Genomic DNA, 22,322 nt, shown 5'->3' on the forward strand with positions numbered 1-22,322 from the left:
TTATCGGCTAACCCGCAGGCTGAGACAATACCAGCCAAAAGAAACCGAAATAGGAATCCCCACATCCTTGAATCTGAAACTGTTTCGAGCGCGCCAAATAGAATCAATTAAGAAAATGACGGCAAGATAAAAATCAACTTACATTGGTTAGACCAATTTCGCTTACAAACCCTCGTCCCACGACGAAATACCGAGAGGAATCTTAAAAGCTTTGCCCAACCAGCTCCACAACCGCCTCGCATAGCCACAGCAAAATAAAAGATGATTGATTGTCTCTTCTTCAATGGAACATAGACTACACATAGAAGGAAGAGCACAATTTCTCTTCTTAAGCTGCTCGTCAGTAGCAATTTTGTTAAAAAGAATTCTCCAGACCAAGAACGATTTAGATAGAGGGATAGACTTCGACCAAATCCAACGTCACCACTCTGCTTGAATGCTTCAATCCCTCTTAAACTCGTAGGCCTCCTTGAGCGACAACTCCCCCGAAACCGAACCTTTCCATAATCTTTTATCTGGGCGAAGATCAAAAGGAATATGATAAAGCAGAATTATGTCCTTCACAACAGCCGGAATCATACCATTGTCTATCGAAAAGGACCACTTTCCGTCAACTATAACAGAGTTAACCTTCATCTCAGAGGAAACTCAAGTGTTGCCACCCTCAACTATAAATAGTTCGCCGCACCACTCATCAAACCAGAACCGAATAGAGCTGCCGTTACCTAGCAACCAGGAAGAATTATCTGAAATCACCGACAACTCACTTTTTTGGCTATGTATCCCCCTCTCCGAAGCCTTGTAATAGCGTATGAACTTTTAATTTCTGCCTTTAATTTTGCTTATATTAACTGCGTGGTTAGTAAAATAGGGAGTGAAAACAATCAGTTGAACATAGTTCACCTAAATGCAAGATAAATATCTGAATTCAATTCACGTGATTGTGGCACCCACACACCTCTAGGGTAATCCACTCTTATGCTGCCTTATCGGTTATAATAGTCAAGTCCCTCGAGCGTAGGGATACCTTAGCTTGTTGCTTATGAATAAAATCATCATAAAAAGATCAAAGTCCCTACGAGTTGCCTACGATTAAAAATGATTTTGTCCCTCGATGTTGCCTCGATAAATGATGATCATCCCTTCGAATGCTAAGGTATCCTTACTGGTTGCCTAAAATGACTATTCTCATCCTTTCCTAAAGACTTCCTACCCTTCTTATGGTATGGATAAACTTATGGCAAACGTTGACCCTCGATGTCCCTCACATCTAATGAAAGGACTTCCCACCAACTAATGGTGTGAGTCTCTTTCCCTCAAAGACTTAAAGAGCAAGAAAGACATTAACTCAGGGTAGGTAGTTCTTAATTGTTTGCTCGACTCACAACAAATTCAAACTTTCAAATTACTTTTCACACCTCTATTCAAAACAATTTCCAAAAGGCTACACTTATTTACAAGTTAAAGTCCTTATTCAAAAATCTTTTCTAAACACACACTACACTTTCATTCAACAATTCAAACAAAAAGTGAGCTAAGCAATTAAGAGCCCATGGATAACCATAGATACAAAGGGTGCTTACACCTTCCCTTTGTATAACCTACCCCCCGAACTCAAGTCTTTTTAAAAAAAGTCTTTCCTGTTCTTTTAGCCTTTTCTAATTGGATAAAATAAAAGTCGGTGGCGACTCTTGCTATCCGCAACATTTAAAAAAGTCAGTTCTCCCACCGTATTACAGAACTGGCCACCCTTATTTTAGGTACACAAATTCTAACACAAATTGTTGAGCCACCCTTATTTTACGAAAAAAATTGAGTGTGTCAGGAGATGCAACTCCGGACGCATGAATGACATTTTTGGATTTTTACTCATTGTTTAGTTCATTTTTTGATGATTGATTTAAAAAAAAATTGATTTGATCCAATCCAATTTTATGCGGTTTGATTTGTATCGATTTTTGGATATTCAAATTACAAATTGTATTTTTATTAAAATTATAAAATACAAATAAATAATAGATTTGATATAATATATAACATATAGTATATTAAAAATTAATAATACAGAATAAGAATGACCGAATATAGTTGAAACAAATGAAATAATAAAAATAAATAGATTAAATTAAACTAATAAATAATATTAAAAAATAATGGTACCTATAATTTTTATAAAAAAAATCTAAATCTAATCTGAACCGAACTATTTTTACTAAATGACATCCAATGTCATTCAATAATTTTTAATTGTTTATATTTTTTAATGTTTTTTATAAATTTATAATTTTTATTTAGATCGATTTAAATTTGAACAACTCTACCATGTATTGCTCATTTTATTATTATTATTATTATTATTATTATTATTATTATTAAAGCATTTGAACATCCCAAATTAGAAGTCATAAAAAAAACAGGATTTAAATTTGAACAACTCTACCATGTATTGCACATTTTATTATTATTATTATTATTATTAAAGCATTTGAACATCCCAAATTAGAAGTCATAATTTTATTATCATAAAAAAAATAGATAACCCGCGCCAGGAAGGAGTCGAACCTTCGACTTTCTGCTTAGGAAACAGACGCTCTATCCACTGAGCTACAGGCGCTTCGTTGGTGTTGATTCGATTCTTCCTTTTAAATCAAATCTTCATTAACGAAAGTACAATTAAGTTACCAAACAACAATGCTTAGTTTTGCTTATATGTGTTTAACCTTTCAGCCTTATATTTTAATTCATAAAAGAAAAAGATGGGATACTATTATTTCTTATCACAAAATTTATCCTTCAATACTCAATTACATCATATAACATAGGAACATCATTTGGATCCATTAGAAAATAAACAAGAAAACTGAAAGATTGTAGAGTTTGGAAACATATGTTCAAAAGACTGAACCATGCAATCAAATGTTACAGAATGAGAATCAAACATGAAACGATATCAATTTTAAAGGAAAACACATGATCTGTTCTTCTTTCTTTTTTTCTTTTGCTTTGGAGGCTGCAAAACTACCTTGATTGCAGCATCAAACACAGCTTTCACATTCTGAAATATTCAAATACTAAAATTAGACTATGGTTATAATGTGTATATAATAACTATATATATATTATGCATTAAAAAAATATCACAACCTGTTGAGTTTTTGAGCTGCATTCTAAGTACACAGCTGCACCAATTGCCCTCTTCAGCTCTTCTCCCTGCCCAAAACCATAAAAATTTAGGCAACGACTTACAGCAATCATAATATCAAGAGATCACGATCTTTAGATAAAATTAAGACAACTCTTATTCTAACATAACTAAAATAAAACTTAGAATACGAGTTGTCTGACTATTATCTATGGTCGAGATCTGCAATTGTGTGACAATAGAGAATTCAATTTCTACAACTTACTTGGGCAGTAGTTATAGGTGTTGCTCCAGGATGATCAATCAAATATTGCCTATCTTCCCTCAAATCTAAAAAAAAAAAAATATTGTTAATTAATCACTAAGGCTCAAAATTTAGCATTAATATAAATAAAATCAAATTTTTGCTCCTACCAAGTTTGGTTCCGACAAGCACAATTGGTACAGTTGGAGCATAATGTCTCAGTTCAGGAATCCACTGCATAAAATTAGCCTAATATAAGATTCTATTGAATAGAACTAAACCATGTCACAAATACACAGGTGAAAAAAAATGTATAAATTTCATTTCACAAGAACCTTTTTCGAGATATTCTCATAGCTTGCTCGACTGAGTAGCGAAAAGGCCAACAAAAACACATCTGCTCCTCTATAGCTCAAAGGCCTAAGCCTGTTGTAATCCTCTTGTCCTAAATTTATAAATTAACAATAAATTAGTAATACTAGTTATAATGTCTATAGCATTGATACTTCTGATGAAAGACGTGTCTGTGTCTGTGCCAATACTTCATACAATTGATGCGTAGCATAATACTTACCAGCAGTGTCCCATAATCCCAGATTAACTGTGCTACCATCAACCACAACATTTGCACTGAAGTTATCAAAAACTGTCGGAACATAATCCTTAAAAAAACAAAAAACAAGTGAATTTTTTATCAACCAAACAAAAACTAAATTTACATGTCAAAGAAAAAAACATTATAATACCGTAGGAAATGTGTTGCTTGTGTAAGAGATAAGCATACAAGTCTTTCCAACAGCTCCATCTCCAACAGTAACACATTTGATGAATCTTGCTGTACTCATTTTCACACACACACACACCCTTTTTTTTTTCAAATCAAGAAGATTCAAACTTTTTCTCTACTATGTTGTTTCCATCACTGCATGGTTTGTTCTATTATATTTCCTTCACTTTGAAAAAAAATTTGAACTAAAAGTGAAAAAAAGACTAAAAGAAGAAAGTGCAGTGCTTAGAAAGAAAAGGGTGAGGGGTGTGAATTTGAAATTTGAATAGAAAAGGAGGGGAAGTGAAGCATTTAATAAGGAAAGTCCTATGTCACCAACTTTAGTGTGACATATTTTAAGATTTTCATTATTGCAATTTGGCTTTCTGTTTCTTTAAGGGGAAGGACAGAGTTTTGGATGAGCAAAAAATGAGTTGTTGTTTGGTGTTGTAGTGGTGTTAGTTGGTTAAGTATTGTACAAGGGAGATTGTGAATAATTATTAGGACTTAGAATGTGAATATTTTTGGTTAATTAATGGTTAAGAAAATATAAGAGTAATTGTTTATAAATAGAGAAAAATAAAAGTTGATTGTGAAAATTTAATGTTTGAGTTTGGATAGTACCAAGTTGGTACAAGTGTTATACAGCTACCAAGACACTAAATTTAGGATCAATTGAAATGTGGGTGGATGATTAGAAAATATGTAACATAATACAATATTATTGAGTACCAACTGGAATTTCACTAATTTGGAAGTATTCCGGCCCAGTCGGAGGTCTAATAATGAAAAAGCTCGATCATCGTTCCAAAGTTATATGGTAATGGGGACTTAGTGCACACTATACCTCATGATCTGTATTCAATCCACACCATGGACAGTTATTCGCCGTTGGTTATCATTCAACGATCTGCCACATATCACGCTGGAAAGCGAGAGAATATCTAACCGCTCTTCATATAAAAGAGATTTCACGTGATATCTGAGATTTGTTCTAATCATAACTTGAACAATCTCCCACGTCAGTACATATTTCAAGTTCCCTTCGCAAAATAAGCAACTATGATTTTTTCAAAAGGTCAAAATGAATTATTTTCTTTTTGCTCAAAAAATTATTGTTTTCTTTTTAGTTTTTATCAAAGAAAAAGACTTGAATTATGGGTTACGGTTCACATGGAAAAATAACTATTCTAAATACCAATCACCACCAAATAAAGTTGTATCTATATAACCAACCTAAAGATTATACACCAAAATGCAAAAGAGTATATTACTTCTCTCCCACAGATTTTTCTTGTTAGGTTAATATAGTTTCCTTAAGCTAGACAACAGCTCCAATAAGCATAGTTGTATAATCATGATTTAGTACCAAAAGGTCAAGTTCAACTCTGTTTTACAAGATAACTATAATTCTTTTGAATATATCTCACGACACTAAGCTCATATCTTCTTTAATAAAGAGCAAATCATGCCCCAACTGAAAACTAAGTTACCTGGAAAGCAATATCCAATTATTTTCTTTTTGGTGCACACCAATATTGAATTATTATTATTAGAAACTACATCTTATTTTATTCATTTAGAATATAGTTTACAAAATTAGTGGTTTTGACCAATCAAATGAAATTTAAAATCCACATGTAAATAAAGGTAAAATAGTGTTGGGGATTAGAAATTAAAGAAAGTTAAGTTGTTGAAGAAATAATATGAGAATTTGTAGATAAATGATGGTGAAACAATTGTTGAGTTTTCATCAAAATGAGTGGTTTTGACAAATCAAATGAAGTCACATGGAGAGAGGAATTTTTTTTTTTTGGGAGAAGACATGGAGAGAAGATTTCTGAACTATAAAAAGTGGAAAATGTTCTAAGAGTTCTTTCTGTCAAATTAGATCATATTGTTGTGGTCATTGAAGAGTTCAAATAAGTATCTAAAATGAAGCTTGAAGAATTGCAAGCATCTCTTGAAGTTTATGAGTTGAGGTTGAAATAGAGAAATCCATAGAAGGTGTTTGAAGAAGCTTTGCAGGCCAAATTCTTCAATAAAATGAAAGAAGATTCCTCAAAGAATAACAAAGGCAAAGAAAAGTGGAGCGAGAGTGATGGTGTAGGCAAGTACTTAAGAAGTCGGGGTGAGACAAGTAAGAATGATGCTCCTCATAATTAGAAATTAAAAAAGAATATGGAGATGAAGGAAGTTTAATGCTATTGTTGCCAAAAGTATGTACATTATGCTAAGGACTGTTACTTGAACAAATAATCGAATAAGAATGACATGGGTGTAGTATAATTTTCTCATGGTGGAAATAGTGACTCAAAAGTGATCATTTTGATGGCTGATACAAAATTGGCTCAAGACAAAACCATTGTTTACCACCTTGACACATGATGCATCAATCATATGACTGACAATAAAAATACTGGTTCATCAACCTTGATGAATCAGCGAGGAGGTCCATTAGATTTGTAGAAAATATTATAGTCACATCATAAGGAATGAGAATCTTTCTTGTGAAGAAGAAGGATGAACAATTGAAGGTATCATATGTGTTGTGTTATGGTCAACATCAATTTCAAGAAATTCAAGATGTTAGTTGAAAACAGGTTTAATGTGCAACAAAAAAGTTGAGAATTGATGGTGGTGGTGAGTACACCTCAATTGAATTTGTCTGATTTTGTGAAAAGAAAGGGATTAAGCACGAAGTTATAGAACCTTACATAATGGCATCCTTGAGCGAAAGAATAGAAGTACCAGGTACATCTCTAGAAGCCTTCTCAAGGAAAAATAAATGCCAAATTATTTCTAGGGTGAGGCTACTTCAATTGTTGTCTACATCATCAATAGATGTCCAATAAAAAAGTTGCACAAAAAGACTCCTTATTAATCTTATTTAGGCAAGAAGTCAAGTATTGGATACTTCAAGATTTTTTTGTTTATTATGTTATACACATGTATCTGAGCAACTCAAAAATAAGCTTGATGATATAGGCCAAGCCAAGATCTTGGTTGGCTACCATTCCGTAGGTGCCTACAAGTTTTCTCACCAAATGAGAACAATGTGGTGATTAGTAGGGATGACGAGTTTGACGAAAGAAAAGTATGGGTCTGGCTCAATTCAATGTAGGTGGGTGAAGGTTAAAGTCACATTAAAACCACTTTAAGATGACGAGCAAGAAGTATATGCTTTAGATGGAACCTGCACAACCTCAAGAAGAGAGAAGACCAACAAGAGGCAAAACTCAATCAATCAAACTGAATTATTATGAGAGGTTTCAAGATCAAAACATAAGAGAAAATGGTGGACTAATTGAAGAATTCATGATGGTTGAATCAGAGTCAATAAATCATGTTCCAGCCATAAAAGACAAAAATTGGCAAGGTGTAACAAATGAATAGATCAAGACCATTGAAAATAACAAAACTTGAGAAGTGGTCAATTATTCAGGTTAAAAGGCAATATATTTCAGGTGAGTTTTCAAGTTAAAGTTAAAATCAAATGGTGAAATTGCCATGCATAAGACACGGTTAAGACTTTCTTCAAAATCCTAACATTGATTTTAATGAAGCATATGTCCCATTTACTAAAGGTATATTTGAATTGATGTAATGTTATAAAATAAAAATATATACAATGTAATGAATTAATTTGTTGTTACGTTAAATTATATAAAAAAGTACACAAATAATAAAACGATTCATAAAATGGAATCTCATTCCATTCTTCTTCGTTCCATTTTACTAGTTCAATTCATTTCCATTGAAAATCCCTTTGGCAAGACTATTCCCCCTCTTTGAAATTTCAAAGTTTAAGGGCTTTTTATTGGTTTACACTTTTCACTCTCTTTTTGATTTAACAATAAAAAAGTAAAAAAAAAAAGTGCCCCATTTCTTTACTCAAAAAAAAAAAAAATCTCTTTTTCGTTAACCCTAGCAAAACATGCAGCCGCCACTGTAACTCAACGACCCCGCCGCTTCATCCTCCGCACCGCCGCGACGATATCGTCTCTATCCCCAATCAACCACCTAGGTATGTGCATAACCACCTGAATGATCACTTTATATAGTCACATATATCCACTCCATGCAAGCGCACCAACAATGCACCCTTCCCGTAGATTCGTTCTCCGTTTCTTCCCTACCCTAAACCAATTCCGTTCATTCTCTTCTTCACCGCAAGAACTTGAACATGCTCTTACAGCATTAGTAGAATCCAAAAACTATGTTAAAATTCCCGATTTCATTACCAATGAATTCTCACAATCCCAATCCCAAATTTCAAACCCTTTCAAATTTTTATCTTCTTTTCCGCATAATTTACAAATTCAAATGGTTGATGAAATGTTGCAGTCTTTTATACCTATCAGACCACGCTATAAGCCCAAGCTAGCTTACTCTTATCTTCTGTCTTACATTCTCCAAACTCCTCAGCCATTCCCTCTTGCACTTGCTGTTTTACAACGGACTTTACGTTCTGGTTGCTTACCAGTTCCTCAGACTCATGTACTTCTCTCGTCTGCTTGGCTCAACCGGCGGCAATGTGGGTCGGAATCTTCTGTAGCTGGTATTTTACTTGAGATGCAAGCAATTGGGTATTATCCTGACTGTGGTACTTGTGGTTATATAGTTTCGTGTCTTTGTGCTGTTGATGAATTAGAGGAGGCGGTTAATATCGTGAAGGGTATGAGTGGAGCAGGGTGTATTCCTGATTTGAATTGTTTTGGGGTTGTGATTAGTGCAATGTGTAGAGTTAAAAGGACTGTTGATGGTTATGATTTAATGAAGGAAATGGTGGTGAAGTATGGGTTGACGCCGGATCATGGAACGGTGGTGAAATTGGTGGCTGCTTTACGGAGGGAGAAAGAGATATGGAGAGCGGTTGAGGTGATTGAGTTTCTGGAGAAGGAAGGGAATGATGTTGGGTTTGAGAGTTATGAGATGGTGATTGAAGGTTGTTTGGAGAGACGTGAGTATGTTTTGGCGGGGAAGGTTGTGATGGGGATGACTGAAAGAGGTTTTATACCGTATATTAAGGTGAGGCAGAAGATAATTGATGGGTTGGCGAGTGTTGATGAGTGGAAGATGGCTTGTGCTGTGAGACAAAGATTCGCGAAACTCAAATCTTAGTTGTTAAATTATTTAGCAGGGTTCGGTTTTTAAGCTAAACAAGTAACTATTGCAAAGACGCGTATCTTCTGCGTTTTGGCGTCATTGTTCTTTTCTTGATGGCGAATGCTGAGATAGAGGATTGCTGCTCTAGGATCTTTGACTTGCAAATCATTTGGAGGTATAATCTCTTATGTTATTGCATGGAAAATGAGTGAGCATATACAGGAACTGAGTTTTATTTGAATTGTAAAATTGATGTTTGTTCTTAGCATGGCAGAAAAAATTAGGCTGTATACGTACTTTTAACACAAGAAAATAGAGTAACTTCATCGGTAAAGGAAACAATATTAGATTATTCATTCTTTACGTTCCAGTTCCAGTCATTTTTCTGTGATTATTTCACGATTTATCTACAGTTTGCAAACCTTATACATGTTTAACTTGTGCATTCACACAAAATAAACAAATTTTGGCGAACAATTTCTTGATTGGTGAAGATGATGAGAAATTGAGTTATGTCATATGTGTATTGTTAACTTATATTTTTCTTGCTATTTTTGACAATATTGTGGAGTTTTCTTCACCTTGTTGTACCCAATTTGTGCTCCATAAAAAATTTCCCTGTTTAGCTACCTACATATGAAATTCAATCAATATATGTTGTCTTTCTAAAATTTTTAATACTAAGTGTAAGCAATATTTCTTGAGCTAACACCATTCATTTGTATAACTACAACAGGTCAATTTTCCTAGTGTGCTGCTTAATGCTTGACAGGGTAGGTAGCATCCATGGCAATGCCACAAGTTCCATCTTTATCCATAATATCACGCTTCATCCTAACATAACCCGATTCACCCCAGTTGTTTCCCCATGAATTCTTCACAATCCAATACTTTTCACTATTTTTTTCTCCATACCCAACTATAGTCATGCCATGATTGAGATCCTTTCCACAACTTCCAGAGAAGACACCTTTTGAATAAAATTGAAATGCATAGCCTCCGGCATCAGATGCAACGGAGACAGGCTGATGGGTGACTGCAGCTTTTAGCATTTTCTCGTTGCAAGCAGGTACATTTTCATAGCCGCTTATAGTTACCACATGGTTTTTAGCTTTAGTTTTGTTACATTTACCATTTGTTCCTGTATAAGGATATTCTTTGGCAGTGACTAGCCCTCCATGCTTTTTGATGTAGTTGAATGCTATGTACATGTCGCCACCTTCGCAGCCTTCATTCCCACTTTTAGTATCACAATCTATCAACTGTTGTTCTGATAAAGAAACTAAATTTCCTGTTTTTATCTTGTTGATGCCTTCCACAGCTGCCACTGCTGAGAATGCCCAACAACTTCCTGCATCAAGTTTTATACCATCATCTCAGCTAGTCAGCTCTAAACACAAATTTAAAAAATGTTTAAGCATGATCTTTAGTTCGCGAACTCATTAGTAGATAAATATTAGAGGACTTCAAATATGTTTAGTTCTTAGGCAATCCCTTAAGATAATGAGTAACTTTCTTTATAGATATAACTATGAGACTAATTTATCCTGTCAAATTCAAATTGCCAACACTGAAACACTTCATATAAAGTTCTTTTAGACTTAACGTTTGGTCGTGTTTGGAACTGAATTCTCTACCGTTGGACAACTAACTACACGAGGCTCAATTCTGACTCTGCAACTAATTATTTTCTCGCGTTTTATTTTTCAGTTTTCTTTTACTATGAAGATTTTTTTTAATGGCTGCAATCTTCTAAAGTTGAATTTTAACTGTTGAGGATCGTGGTTAGTGTATGTACGCATATCGTAGTGTTATATCTGAGAAAATGAATAAACTTGATTTGAATTAAATTTTACCACAACGGCCTTGATCTTTGACATGTGTAACAGCACCTTTCTTCCTCCAATCTAGGTTTCTTGGAAGATCTCCATGTTTATGATACTTGGTTTTTTCCCTTGCACGCGACTGAGGTAGAAAACCTAGATACATGCTTCTGAATTCTTCATTTGTAAGATCTGCAAACCTGTTGTCCGTGAGCTTGTAAGAATAGTTTCTCAAGTTGAAGAACTCTATAAACTGAACATTTGATTGGTAAATGTCAAAACGATTTTCCCATTCTTCTCTGTCCCTGTAATGTCGTCTGTGTCGTTTCAGCCAAGTTTCATACCTCTTCTTCATAACTTCTGGATTAGTTGAATTCATTTTATGCATTGCAGGGCTTGCACATGCAGTTATCCATAGATTGCACACGACAACAAGATTGAGGATAACAATGGTTAATATTATGATCGTCTTCATCTTCATCTTCATCTCCAATTCTTAATGCATATAGTGAATGATAGCATTAGTTCTTAATGTCTTGTTTATTTTATTTATTTATGTATGCATTACAATGCATATTAATTTCAGTTTAAGAGACGTTTTATTTGCATATTTATGTATTTATTTCCATGTGTTTGGTGCTTGAGAGTTTTAAGCAAGACAAGAATTGTGTATCTCATGTTTTTTGCATGACCATAATGAAGGCGTACATGTCTTGTTAAGAATCTTCCATAATTTAGGCAGTTTCAGTTGGTGTGAATAGTTAATTCTTGTGTTGGCTTATTGAATGGATTTAAATTGAACAAATGATTCAATTAGTGTATGCTGTCACCCAAGAGCGCTTGGACGAGATGAGAAAGGATCTCTTTCCTCTTAAATGGAGGTATTGAGTTTGAATTCAATTCTGAGTATGCAGCAGTGTTAAATTCTATCTGAGTTAGAGTTTTGTGACCTATTTTAGTTCTCTCAGGCGCAAGATGCATAATTCTTCTAATAGTTTTAAAAGATGTTCATTTTTCTTTCTATTTTCTATTTCTATTTTCTAATTCTATTTGATGGCGAGTACATTGAATCTACAAACCCATGTTTGTCTAAAGTTAATGTCATCTCAATTTCTCAAAAAAATATTGAACTTATTTTTCTTAGTCACAATGGTAAGATATCCCACTATACATGCCTAAGAACTTAAAGATGCCATTAATTATAATATTAAACTCCACGAAGGTGCTCTTAATCATGTGCTATGTCAAACTTTTATCTCCTTATAAAACTAAATTAATTCAAGTTTAGATAAGATGGTGGAAGAAGGTACTTAGAAAGACATATATGCACATTCACACAGAGAGAAAGAGAGCATATACCCTACATGTGGGAATGGTTTGGGGACAAAGCAAAGAAAGCATATAGTGCATGGAAACAATTCACATGGGAGTATAACATGATCTTCACTATAACCCCTAACTTTTCCTTCTCTTTCACAGCTCATACCCCAAATCCCACAAGTCCTCACAATTCTACACGTCACACCCCATGCATTACACATTCTGATTCTCGCATCCATGCAGTAAGTTACATCAATGTTTGATTGAGATCGGACGGTGTAAATTAAAAAAAAACTTTAAAACCTAAACCGAACAATCTTGTTCCAAAAACTTAAAATCAACTTTAAAACCCAAAACCTATGCGATATAATATCAATCAAACAATCACTAAAATTTCAAATTACACTAATAGAAAAAAAATCATGTATTAACCACTACACTCATTATAAAAAATATCTTATAGATGCACATGGTCGTTGTTCTCCTCTAAGTTAAAGATCATTAAAGATCACAAACCCATATGATTTCACCAATCACTAACTTCCTTAAGTGGGGTTGGTTCTCTTTCCTTTTGTCTTAGAGACAATCAATTAACCTTTAAAATTTCATCTAGAACGTGGACACGATTCATTCGAATCAAATCCAATACCTAATTCTGTTTTCTTTTTTTACCTAAAAACAAACTTAAAAAACACACACTCTAATTTAAGATATTTTTCTCTAACCACCACAAACAAACCTAAATTAGTTAATCAACTAGAATTTGACTCTTTTTCTTAACCTAGCAATTATGAAAAAACACAATTTTTTCTCTAATTAATTAACCTTAGATTTTCCATGATCAAAGAGTTAAAATTAGTATATTCTGATTGAACAATATATAGATAGAGAAGAGAATAATGTTCCAAAATGGGACCTTACTTATAAGATTAAGATAAGGGTATGTCACTAAATAGAAGGTCACAATGGCACGTGGTGGCTGATTCCCACTATCTATTAAACCCACTGGCGACTTTCCAGTTACACCGTTGAGTCCCTCTTCCCAGCTGTTCATAGCTGTCCATTCCTTCTCCATCCCCATGTGACCCTACTCACACAAGATACCCTTCCATTTTTTTTTCATTTTTTTTATTAGGATTTTATACCCTATAACAAAATATTTAAAAATATTTCACATCACAAAAAGAAAAAAAGAGAAAAAAAAAAGTTCATGATTATGTTGTTTAATTAACTTTATAACTTTCTTCCCTCTAACATTCCCCAAAGGTTTCTGGGGTTGTACATATAGGGTTGTGTTAGAGGCTCTTCACCTTCATTTTCCATTTTTCTTCTCCCTCTCTCTCTATCTCTCTATATCTCTCATTCATACATTGCATATTATTTTCATGCAAAAACATCATTAACAAAAACAATAACATATTTAAGGTTTGCGAAAATTCCTGTTAAAATGGCACAATTACCTCCCAAGATTCCAAACATGTCACCAAGTTGGCCAGATTTTTCAACTCATCAAAAAAACATTATGCCAACATCCATTTCATCCAACAACATTGTCTTCAACAGCAACGTTAACACAAACAATTATCATCAGAATCAAAACCCTTCATGGGTGGACGAGTTTCTCGACTTCTCGTCCGCCAGGCGGGGAGCTCACCGTCGGTCTGTCAGCGACTCCGTTGCGTTCCTAGAATCGCCAATGCTCGATGATTGCAGCGGGAAAAATGGTGAAAATGAAAACAACATTAATGATGATGACCATGAGTTCGACAAGTTTGATGATGAGCAGTTTATGTCCATGTTCAACGATGAAATAGCTGGTGTGCATAACATGCCGCCGATATTGTCCTCGTCGAATGCTTCGAGTCCTTCTGATCAGAACTTTGTCAATAATGAGAATGAGAATGAGATGATAAATAAGCAAGAAGAGAAGAAGGAGAATGATTTGAGAGAGATGAAGAAAGAGGAAGATGATGAGAAGCAGTTGAAAAATGAACCTGATGAGGTTGAAAGCCAATGCAAACAGGAAAATTCACAGCCTCAAAATAATAACAACAACAATTCATCTTCTTCTAATGACAGAATCACCGATCCTAAGAGAGTTAAAAGGTAACATATGATTAAGCAAATGCATGTAATGTTCTTCAAAACTTTACGATATTTTCTGCATTAATTTTATGTTTTGGAACTGAAACTGATTTTGCTTTTTGTATTAGAATCTTGGCGAATAGGCAATCAGCGCAAAGATCGCGAGTGAGGAAGCTGCAATACATATCAGAGCTTGAACGAAGTGTAACTTCATTGCAGGTTTGTGAGTATGATAATTGTTGAATTTTTTGTGGAAATATTTATGTAGTATTATAGAATATAGAAATTTGATGTGTACTAGTAGTAGAAATAGTTAAATGATAATAATGTTATTGACTTTTTGTTATTGTGTTGACCGATATTATTGAAGGCCGAAGTTTCAGTGCTTTCTCCACGAGTTGCATTTTTGGATCATCAACGTTTGCTTCTAAATGTTGACAATAGTGCTCTCAAGCAAAGAATTGCAGCCCTTGCTCAAGACAAGATTTTCAAAGATGGTATGGTGATTTTATTAACTTTCTAGCATATTAGTTTTTTGAAGTTGGTAATGGTTAATCATAGAGGATTAATAAAACTAGATACTCCTATCCTATAATTAGCCAAATGCGATGGACTAGATTCGTGTTAGTCATTCAAGTTAATCTGGTCGGCTCAACTAGAATTCGAGTTGGATCATTCAGTTAATCTAACCAGCTCAACTAGAATAGAACCATGAAAATCAATCTGCGTTGATTGAATGAGTGGCTATGGTTTTTTATTCGAATATAGTTAAAAGATGGCTTTTTAACAAGTGGATAATCTGTATCCATTCTAACCCAACATTTAGATATTATAGGTTTGGGTCGCGGATAAGGCTAAAACCAGCCCAAATCGAACTATATAAACCCTAATTAACTAGAGTAGGCAAAATTTACTACTTAATAAAGTTGCCCTTCTATTAGCTTTTCTAGTGAAAGTTTGATACAAAATATTTATTTGATTAGATTTTATAAGGAAGAAACATGCCATTAAATATGAGAGTGCATACAAAGTTTTGTTGAATGAATTTAGTGAAAGTTTTTCTCCTTGCATGCACACATATTTATGTGTCTGTATATGATCATGTGCCTTGTCTCAAACTAGTTAATACTCCTCTAGTGTCCTGCTCAAAGTAGTTGATACTTGTATTTTGATTTGCTACACTCATAAATTTCAACTATTTACAAACTCGATTAGACGATTTATTTTATTTGTCCGCTGGATCAAGATCAGACGATTTATTTTTTTGTTTTTACATATAATAATCAAAATTTATTTGCTATAGTAATATTCTGAATGCATGCAGCTCATCAAGAGGCACTGAAAAGGGAGATAGAGAGATTAAGACAAGTATATCACCATCAAAATCTCTCAAAGATGGAAAATGCAACAGGTTCACCTTTACCATCTCCATCACAACAAAAGCCATTATGTGATCCTCAGCCAGAAAATGAACAACTTCTCAATGTATGACTCAACCCTTCAAAGAGAAGAGTACTCACACTATATATCTAACTAGCTACCTTATATTATCATACCGTGATTCTTTTACTTTTATCAAAAGAATTTGCACAATTTTTTTATAATAGAACAAAAAATAATTAAGATTTTTTTTAAAAATGTAATTGGATGAATTGTATATTATACCTTATCACAATGTCATCTTTCGTTAAGTTATTATATATTGTGAATTTTTTTTCTTCTCTGAGTTAATGATAGAAAGCACAGTCGATATTCTGCAGTTGATTGTACAATGTAGTCGATTATAGATCATTGAGATATTTGTCTATGTTCAACTGCAATGTAAAATCGGATGCAGAATATCGATTATGAAAAAGGAAAGTGAATTTATTGAGAAGAGTCACGTTATTGGGTAGTACAAGTAGGGTTTAGTTTCTGTTAAAGAAAGAGAGGAAGCACGTGAAGTGTTTAAGTTAAAAAGAAAGGGACCACACTCAAAGTTTGCATGATTGGAATGCAGGGAAACACATGTGCAGCAGTGGCATCAAAAGAAAGGGTGGAAGAAACAGTTGTGTCTGCTTTAACTTAATTTATTATACTATCTATCTATCTATATAGAATAGAGGTATAATAGTAATGATAATGTTTGTTGATGATTCTTTCACTTCTTTAGTTTTGTCTTTTGATTCTTGTGGAGTGATGGATATTGTGTCACCATTGGATTTCATGGGTTTGGTTTGGTTGTAATCTATTATAATTATTATATAATCATTTTTATTTGACATATTAATTAGAAAAAAATAATTATAAAATGTAAATAGTTATCATCAGTTTGACTCAATTTGTGATGTATATATAATGGAGTTTTAACTGTTTCATTAGTTTTTGTGGGGCATATGGAAATCTTGGTAATGGATAAGGTAATGTGTTACTGTAAAACTATGGTATGTCATGACAAAATTCTGAAAAAGTTAGATAAGATTTATTGTTGACAGTAGATAGATAGATGATTTCATGACTGGAATGTACGATATTTGAAGTTACATAAATACAGTTTTAATTAGCTTTCTTAGATGTTGGCAAATGATCACTTTTTCTCCTATTTTTCAATTTCATTACGCCAAAATTAAGATACTAAAGCGCAGCTACTAAAGCGCTTTTACATAAAAGCGCTCTCGTAGGTTTCGCATAAAAAAAAATTAATAAACAAAGGGAAAATGATGAAAAAAGCGCTCTGGTAGGGGGGGGTATGAGAGCGCTTCTGAAAAGCGCTCTGGTAGGGGGGGTGTATGAGAGCGCTTTTAAAAAGCGCTTTGGTAAGGGGGGGGGGGGGGTATGACAGCGCTTTTCAAAAGCGCTTTGGTAAGGGGGGGGGGGGGGGTATGAGAGCGCTTTTCAAAGCGCTGCTGTAGGGGGGTTTAATGAGAGCGCTTTTTAGTCAAAAGCGCTGGTATAGACCAGGCTATGAGAGCGCTTTTCAGAAGCGCTTTAGTAGCCTTTATTACTAAAAATTAAAAACCAAAACACGCGTTACTGTTTCTCATTTCTCTCTTTCGTTTTCTGCAGAACCCTTCCGTCCACCACTGTTCTTCATCCACAAACCCTCACTGCACGCGAAACCCTTCCGTCCACCACCATCGGCAACCACCGTCGGCGTCCCTCCGTCGGCTTCTCCTCCGTCACTCGTTTTATCCACCGCCGGTGAGTTTTAGGTTTAATTTTCAGTGAAATTTTATTTGGTATCAAAGATTGAACTTCTGCCTGCAACTTGTTTGATGAAATGCCTGAAAGAAATGATTTGAGTTGATAATTGATGAAATGCCACAATCCTTAGTAGGTATTTTTAAATTCTAAGTTGATTTACTTCCGCTTTTCATGATTCAAAAATCCATGGTTTTTTGGCTGTAGTGTTGATAAAATTCTGAAGTTACTGAATACAAAATAGACTTGCCACTGTTTATCACAAAATTTTGGCATTTCATCAAACAATAGTAACATAGTACGGCTAAACTTGCACCATGAGTATCACAAAATTTTGGCATTTCATCAAACAATAGTATCACAAGTGTAGCTTATTAATGTATTAGAATGAGACTTTTATATTAGAATTGAGTTAACCAAATCTTTGTGCCATCTTCATATCTGGGAAAGCGTATTAAATTATTATGCGTTTCAGGCCAAAGAAGTAGCAGAACTCAGACAAAAAATTGCATTGAAAGAATCTGTTCTTGAAGGTACTGCCTTTTTGCAAAGTCATCGATTTGTTCTCTGAAATATTGGGGCCCTTTTCTTTGAAAAAGTATCTTTTGTTTTCTTTTCCTATTTTCTCTTTTTAATATAAGACTGCCACATTGTTTTCATTCTGTTTCTGTTTTCCAAGATTTGTACAGGAAATTTTGAAAACAAAAAAGAAGTTTATCAAGTGTTTCTTGTACAAATCGTTGGAAATTAGCATCCGTTTTATAATTAAAAATGAAAACGTGAAATAAAAACAAATCACTTTTTCCTCTAAGTAAACAGATCCTGATGTTTCATTTCAACCATTAATTGTGTCATTTTGTGGGGCTCGTACCAAGGTTTATATATTTGTTTCATTTTAACTTGAAAAATATTTTCAAATCTTCAGTATGTATTAGTCTGCGAGCTCTTAATAGAAAATGGCAAAAGATTAGAATAGGCCTATAAAGATAATTTAGGTTAGTAACTGTTAGAAAGCTATGCTAAGTTTGAACTCTTCATTTTCTATTTCTTTGATTCAATGAATAGTTAGTTACAAGAATCTACTTCCTTCACTTTTATGATATTTGTATTTAACTGCATCGTGTGTGTGTGTGTTTAATTTCACAGTTACGTACTTTGAAGTCTCTGGTTTCTACTTGTACAACGCCGATTCAAACCTACCCATCTCCCACATCAAGTCTATAACTCAGGTTACTATCCCTTTCTTCTTGCTTATAGTTTGTTATATTCTGCTTATAGTTTATTGTTTATGGTTCTATTTAATATCAATTTAGTGTCTCTCAACCAGTTTTTTGGTTTGTGGACTTATATTACCTTGAAATAAGGTAATGTCTTCTTTAAGAAATCGGGTATTCTGATTAGGTATTCTAATTAGGTATTCTATTATGATGATAGCTATTTATTATCTTGACAGAATTCCTTATAGAAACGAAGAAGCATTTGTTTAGCTTAATTAAGTCATGGATAAGACATGGATGAGATCAAACCGATTGTCGAAAGAGTACGAGAAAGGGGTATGGGAATTCGTTGAGTTTGCGGTTAAGCACTCCGAAGACCCGCTTCGAATGCCGTGTCCTTGCTTGGGTTGCTGTTATGGGGATAAGGTTGACGGGAAACAGTTGGGATCCCATTTACTACGGTTTGGAATTGATAGAAGTTATACATGTTGGACAATGCATGGTGAGAAAAGTAACGGGAATGCTGGGTCGAGTTGTAATAGGAAGTATGCTTCAAACGACGATTGCACAGACACATACGATTGCAATCGAGTCGAGGAGATTGCAGAAGCGCTTGAAGAAGATCTTGCGGATTGTCCCAAAATGTTTGAGAGGTTGGTAAGCGATGCAGAGAAACCGTTGTATGATGGTTGTTCAAAATTCACAAGATTGTCTGCGGTGTTAAAGTTGTACAACTTAAAGGCGGACAATGGATGGTCGGATAAAAGTTTCACAGAGTTATTAGCCCTTATGAAAGATATGCTACCAGAGGATAATGTTCTTCCCAATCGAACGTATGAAGCCAAAAAGATGTTGTCCTCTATTGGCATGAGCTATGATAAGATACATGCATGTCCAAACGATTGCGTTTTGTTTCGAAACGAGTATGCAGCGTTGAATGAGTGTCCTAAATGTGGTGCCCCTCGATATAAGAAAAAGTTGTCTCCTGCTAAAGTCTTATGGTATTTTCCTATAATTCCGAGATTTAGACGCATGTATCGTAGTGAGACCGATTCAAGACACTTGACTTGGCATGCAGATGAAAGAATTATTGATGGAAAGTTGCGACATCCGGCAGACTCACCACAATGGATGAAAGTTGATACTGATTATCCTGAATTTGCAAAAGAAGCAAGAAACCTTCGGTTGTCATTGTCTACTGATGGAATGAACCCGCATGGTATTCAAAGTATCTCGCATAGCACATGGCCTGTGATTCTTATGATCTATAACCTACCTCCGTGGCTATGTATGAAGCGTAAGTACATGATGTTATCAATGCTAATTTCTGGGCCTAAACAACCAGGGAATGACATAGACGTATACTTGGCACCGTTAATCGAAGATTTAAAGTTTTTGTGGGACAACGGTGTGGAGGTTTACGATGGGTATAGGAAGGAAAGTTTCAACTTGAGGGCGATGTTGTTTGGAACAATTAATGATTTTCCAGCATACGGAAATCTATCCGGGTACAGCAATAAAGGTCAAAAGGCGTGTCCCGTTTGTGAAGATGAAACCGATACGACACGATTGGATCTTTGTCAGAAGAATGTCTTTCTCGGTCATCGTAGATTCTTAAATTCTAATCATCACTACCGTGGGTGGAGAAAAGCATTCAACGGAAAGGCCGAACATGGTACAGCCCCGCCTTTTTTGTCAGGTGATCAAATTTTTGAAAAGGTGAAAGATGTGAGCACTCAGTTTGGCAAGCCTTTTGCACATTCACTTGTCAAGGGTGGGTGGAAGAAGAAGTCCATTTTTTTTGAACTTCCATATTGGAAGTCGTTGTACGTAAGACATTTCCTGGATGTTATGCATATTGAAAAAAATGTATTTGACAGCGTTATAGGTACGTTACTCAATATACCAGGAAAGTCTAAGGATGGCGTTAACATAAAGAATGACATGGCAAACATGGGGATGAGAACTGAATTGAGACCCGTGACGAAAGGAAGACGAACATATCTGCCACCTGCTGTTTACACTCTATCTAGAAAGGAGAAGAAAACATTGTGTAAGTTCCTCAGTGAAGTTAAAGTTCCAGAAGGCTACTCTTCATATATTAGAAGACTTGTGTCCATGAAAGACCTCAAGTTAAAGAGTTTGAAGACGCATGATTGTCATGTTATAATGGAACATTTTTTACCAATAGGTATACGTTCTATTCTGCCAGAAAAAGTAAGAAGCGCAATAACTAAGCTGTGTTTCTTCTTCAGGTCAATTTGCAGTAAGGTGGTCGATCCCGCGATCTTACCAACGTTGCAAAAAGAGATAGTTGTTACTTTATGTGATCTTGAAATGTATTTTCCTCCCTCGTTTTTTGACATAATGGTTCATCTAGTCGTTCATCTTGTGAAAGAGACACAATTGTGCGGACCAGCTTATATGAGATGGATGTACCCTGCTGAACGTTATATGAAAATATTAAAAGGGTACGTGAAAAACAGAAGTCGACCGGAGGGTTGTATTGCCGAACGATACGTTGTTGAAGAAGCGGTTGAGTTTTGTACTGAATATTTGTCAAATGTTCAATCAATTGGACTCCCCAAATCTCATATTGTCGAAAAAAAAGAAGGAAAAAGGCTAATTGGAAATAAAGTTGTGACAGTATCAATGGTCGAACGGGATCAAGCGCACTTGTATGTTCTGCACAATAAGATTGAGGTTGAGCCGTATGTTGAAATGCACAAGGTTGTTCTCCGAGATTTAAATCCAAATAGAAATGAGAACTGGATAGTACGAGAGCACAATCGAAGTTTCATACCGTGGTTTAGGGATCATATTTATTCAAAGTATCGTTCAGATCCTGCTTCAGTAACAGAAAGGTTGAGATGTTTAGCCTATGGTCCAACTGTAATTGTGCTTTCTTATAGCGCATACGCTATTAATGGATACACATTTTATACCAAAGAACAGGATGATAAAAGTACTATGCAAAATAGTGGTGTTACCTTGGTAGCTGAAGCAATGCACATATCAAGTGCGAATGACTTAAATCCGAAATTTGCAAATTTGTCATATTTTGGGGTTATCGAGCGCATTTTGGTGTTTGATTACGCGAAGTTTCAGATTCCTGTATTTGGTTGCAAGTGGGTTGAAAATAATAGTGGCATACGAATGGATAAGTCAGGATTTTTGCAAGTGGATCTCAATAGGGTAGGGTACAAAGATGAGCCTTTCATTTTAGCCTCTCAAGCTAAACAAGTGTTCTATGTCAATGATCCGACAAGTACGAAATGGTCTATAGTGCTTTTATCTAACAAAATAGTAGATGAAAACATTGAAGATCAAGGTGATATTGGTGTTGGCATTGAATCTTGTACAAGAAACGATCAAAATGAGAATGAATCTTGTACTAGAAATGATCATAATGAGGGTATTTGGATCAATCCAACCG

At 34.7% G+C, this 22,322-nt stretch overlaps 4 protein-coding genes, 1 long non-coding RNA gene and 1 other non-coding gene across 11 annotated transcripts; 3 read left to right on the plus strand and 3 right to left on the minus strand.

Annotated features, from left to right (window-relative positions):
* Positions 1-2,541: 2,541 nt before the first annotated feature.
* On the minus strand, positions 2,542-2,614 carry TRNAR-CCU (transfer RNA arginine (anticodon CCU)). Its single transcript has one exon. It is a non-coding gene; the product is annotated as a tRNA-Arg (tRNA).
* Positions 2,615-2,840: 226 nt separating this feature from the next.
* On the minus strand, positions 2,841-4,446 carry LOC131648157 (rac-like GTP-binding protein RAC2). Its single transcript, XM_058917942.1, has 7 exons — positions 4,133-4,446; positions 3,961-4,048; positions 3,722-3,831; positions 3,557-3,620; positions 3,408-3,472; positions 3,145-3,210; positions 2,841-3,055 (listed from the first exon to the last, which is right to left on the minus strand). Exons 1-7 carry the CDS (start codon positions 4,229-4,231, stop codon positions 2,957-2,959), a joined length of 591 nt encoding a protein of 196 aa, XP_058773925.1. The 5' UTR covers positions 4,232-4,446; the 3' UTR covers positions 2,841-2,956.
* Positions 4,447-7,909: 3,463 nt separating this feature from the next.
* Positions 7,910-12,928, plus strand: LOC131653785 (pentatricopeptide repeat-containing protein At1g06270-like). 6 transcript variants are annotated; one of them, XM_058924066.1, is made up of 3 exons: positions 7,910-9,436; positions 9,998-11,352; positions 11,478-12,923. In XM_058924066.1, the coding sequence occupies exon 1, from the start codon at positions 8,200-8,202 to the stop codon at positions 9,274-9,276; it is 1,077 nt and encodes a 358-aa protein (XP_058780049.1). In that variant the 5' UTR covers positions 7,910-8,199; the 3' UTR covers positions 9,277-9,436; positions 9,998-11,352; positions 11,478-12,923. The 6 variants fall into 6 exon arrangements, with proteins under 6 accessions (XP_058780049.1, XP_058780050.1, XP_058780048.1 ...); XM_058924067.1 differs by having other exon boundaries at positions 9,998-11,045; positions 11,173-12,923; XM_058924065.1 differs by having other exon boundaries at positions 9,998-10,330; positions 11,173-12,916.
* On the minus strand, positions 10,020-11,559 carry LOC131653786 (zingipain-1-like). The gene is made up of 2 exons (XM_058924071.1): positions 11,118-11,559; positions 10,020-10,612 (listed from the first exon to the last, which is right to left on the minus strand). The coding sequence occupies exons 1-2, from the start codon at positions 11,557-11,559 to the stop codon at positions 10,020-10,022; spliced, it is 1,035 nt and encodes a 344-aa protein (XP_058780054.1).
* Positions 12,929-13,348: 420 nt separating the features above from the next.
* LOC131648158 (basic leucine zipper 34-like) lies at positions 13,349-16,728 on the plus strand. The gene is made up of 5 exons (XM_058917943.1): positions 13,349-14,510; positions 14,618-14,708; positions 14,860-14,986; positions 15,814-15,974; positions 16,489-16,728. Exons 1-5 carry the CDS (start codon positions 13,852-13,854, stop codon positions 16,555-16,557), a joined length of 1,107 nt encoding a protein of 368 aa, XP_058773926.1. The 5' UTR covers positions 13,349-13,851; the 3' UTR covers positions 16,558-16,728.
* A 698-nt stretch (positions 16,729-17,426) lies between these two features.
* Positions 17,427-18,898, plus strand: LOC131648159 (uncharacterized). Its single transcript, XR_009298055.1, has 3 exons — positions 17,427-17,669; positions 18,145-18,202; positions 18,816-18,898. It is a non-coding gene; the product is annotated as an uncharacterized LOC131648159 (long non-coding RNA).
* The last annotated feature ends 3,424 nt before the right edge of the window (positions 18,899-22,322 follow it).

The sequence above is a fragment of the Vicia villosa genome, linkage group LG2, assembly GCF_029867415.1.
Source record: "Vicia villosa cultivar HV-30 ecotype Madison, WI linkage group LG2, Vvil1.0, whole genome shotgun sequence".
Lineage (NCBI taxonomy): Eukaryota > Viridiplantae > Streptophyta > Magnoliopsida > Fabales > Fabaceae > Vicia > Vicia villosa.